At 50.2% G+C, this 2286-nt stretch overlaps 1 protein-coding gene across 1 annotated transcript; it reads left to right on the forward strand.

The window, feature by feature from the left end:
* The first annotated feature begins 84 nt into the window (after positions 1–84).
* On the forward strand, positions 85–1237 carry LOC117940145 (putative bifunctional UDP-N-acetylglucosamine transferase and deubiquitinase ALG13). The gene is made up of 3 exons (XM_034865518.1): positions 85–202; positions 298–338; positions 1064–1237. The coding sequence occupies exons 1-3, from the start codon at positions 88–90 to the stop codon at positions 1235–1237; spliced, it is 330 nt and encodes a 109-aa protein (XP_034721409.1). The 5' UTR covers positions 85–87.
* Positions 1238–2286: the final 1049 nt, after the last annotated feature.

Genomic DNA, 2286 nt, shown 5'->3' on the forward strand with positions numbered 1-2286 from the left:
CACACACACACACACGTGAAAATGAACTCTGACGCTGATGGAGAAATTATAACGTCATGTCTCATTTGATGTTTTCTGTTAGTTGCCATGGCGATCCCGGCGTCCTCTCCCTGGTTGGTTAACGAGATGGGTGAGCCACTCTGCACCGTGGTGGCTCCGCCCCCTTACTCCTACGACCCTAACGGCAGTGACTTACCCAGAGGTCAGAGGTCAAACAACAAAAACACAGCATCACTTCCTGTTGCAGCTTCCTGTCTCACTGTGTGTGTGTGTGTGTGTGTGTGTGTGTGTGTGTAGACTGCAGAGTCCTGCAGTATTACTTTAACCTCGGAGTCCAGGTGAGAACATTTTCATAACTCGTTATAATTTAAATCTTTACACAACTGGGACAATTTTTCCATTTGATTTATTTATAAGTAACTCTGAGATAGGTCTGTGGTACCTCTAGTCCTCTCTGGGATAGGTCTCTGGTACCAATAGTTCTCATTGGGATAGGTCTCTGGTACCAATAGTCCTCTCTGGGATAGGTCTCTGGTACCAATAGTCCTTTCTGGGTAACTCTGGGATAGGACTGTGGTATCACTAGTCCTCTCTGGGTAACTCTGGGATAAGTCCGTAGTACCACTAGTCCTCTCTGGGTAACTCTGGGATAGGTCTGTAGTACCACTAGTCCTCTCTGGGTAACTCTGGGATAGGTCTGTAGTACCACTAGTCCTCTCTGGGGAACTCTGGGATAGGTCTGTAGTACCACTAGTCCTCTCTGGGGAACTCCGGGATAGGTCTGTAGTACCACTAGTCCTCTCGGGATAGGTCTCTGATACCACTAGTCCTCCCTGGGATAGGTCTGTGGTACCACTAGTCCTCTCTGGGTAACTCTGGGATAGGTCTGTGGTACCACTAGTCCTCTCTGGGTAACTCTGGGATAGGTCTGTGGTACCACTAGTCCTCTCGGGATAGGTCTCTGATACCACTAGTCCTCCCTGGGATAGGTCTGTGGTACCAATAGTCCTCTCCGGGGAACTCAGGGATAGGTCGTTAATATATTTTGTTAATATGTCCCCAGTGGTACCATCAGAGCTGCTGGCAGCAGCAGCAGCAGGTGTACCCCACCTCCTCCCCGGACCCCTCCTACTCCTACCAGCACTACCCCCCCTACCTGAGCCAGGAGCCCCCCCTGCATGGTAAGACCCCCTCTGATTGGCTCCTACCAGCACTGCCCCCATCATATACTCTGTGACTGGGAACTCGGAGGTCTTTCTGTCCCATTCAGATCTTTCTCTTTAAAAAGGGCCATGATGTCTCCAACCAGCTAGCGAAGCATTGATTCCTGACACCTGGTCCTATCCTGGTCCTGTCTTGGTCCTGTCCTGGTCTTTAAGCGCATTTTCACACTCGCCTTATTTGATCCGAACCAAATTTACATGGTCAGGATCATGGACCAGATTTTATAGAATAATATGTCAAAGTCCGAAAGTCCTCGTCTGGGCTGAAGGTTGATGTCACGTGGACGAGCTGATTTCTTCTTCCTGCTTCTGGCGAGAGCAGTCGTGTTTTTCCTCCTCTCCCCTCTTATCTCAGCTTGGCTTCTTCCCGTCTGTCTGGCTTGTCTTGTGCTACTTTTCCTCTGTGTCCCCTGCCTGCTGTATTCCTGGAATATTCAACATGGAATTGATCAACTGGTCGCTCAGCGCTATTGACAAGATTTTTTCACCTAAACATGCTTCTCTGGGGGAGCCGGTCTGCCCCGGGGGGAAGTTCCCTGCAGGCTACGCTCGCGATTCCTGGAAGAATTGGCAAGCAGTCTGCCTGGACGTCCTGACTGTGGAAGACGTTGAAGACATTTGGATAATTGTAATTCTGTTGGTGGGGCTCCTGAACGTCGGCCTTGGGGTCTCGCTGACCTAACAGAACATTGGTAAGACAGCCGCCAGCAAATTCACCCACCAGCTGTCTGGGGAACTTAAAGAGTATCTACATAGAGTGGTTGAGAGGATGACGGTTTTACATCTGAGGGCCGACCAGTCCCGTGAACTGTCTTGCAACATCTCAGACCGGTCTGGGGGGACGCAGAAGGGGATTGACCCCAACAGGGCCCAGTCGGTGGAGTTGCTTCGTGTGACCACCGGTCTGGCAGAGAAGGTAGATGGACTGCAAAAATCACTACATGAACTGGATGCTCGCATGACGCTGAGGTCGGTAACAATTGAGTGATGGACATCGATTTGAACAAATTCCGTCGAGTCACCCTAAATTTGGATTGAAATTCATCAAGTATTTCCCAGCCCC

This window comes from Etheostoma cragini, unplaced genomic scaffold, assembly GCF_013103735.1.
Source record: "Etheostoma cragini isolate CJK2018 unplaced genomic scaffold, CSU_Ecrag_1.0 ScbMSFa_1792, whole genome shotgun sequence".
In the NCBI taxonomy this organism is placed as follows: domain Eukaryota; kingdom Metazoa; phylum Chordata; class Actinopteri; order Perciformes; family Percidae; genus Etheostoma; species Etheostoma cragini.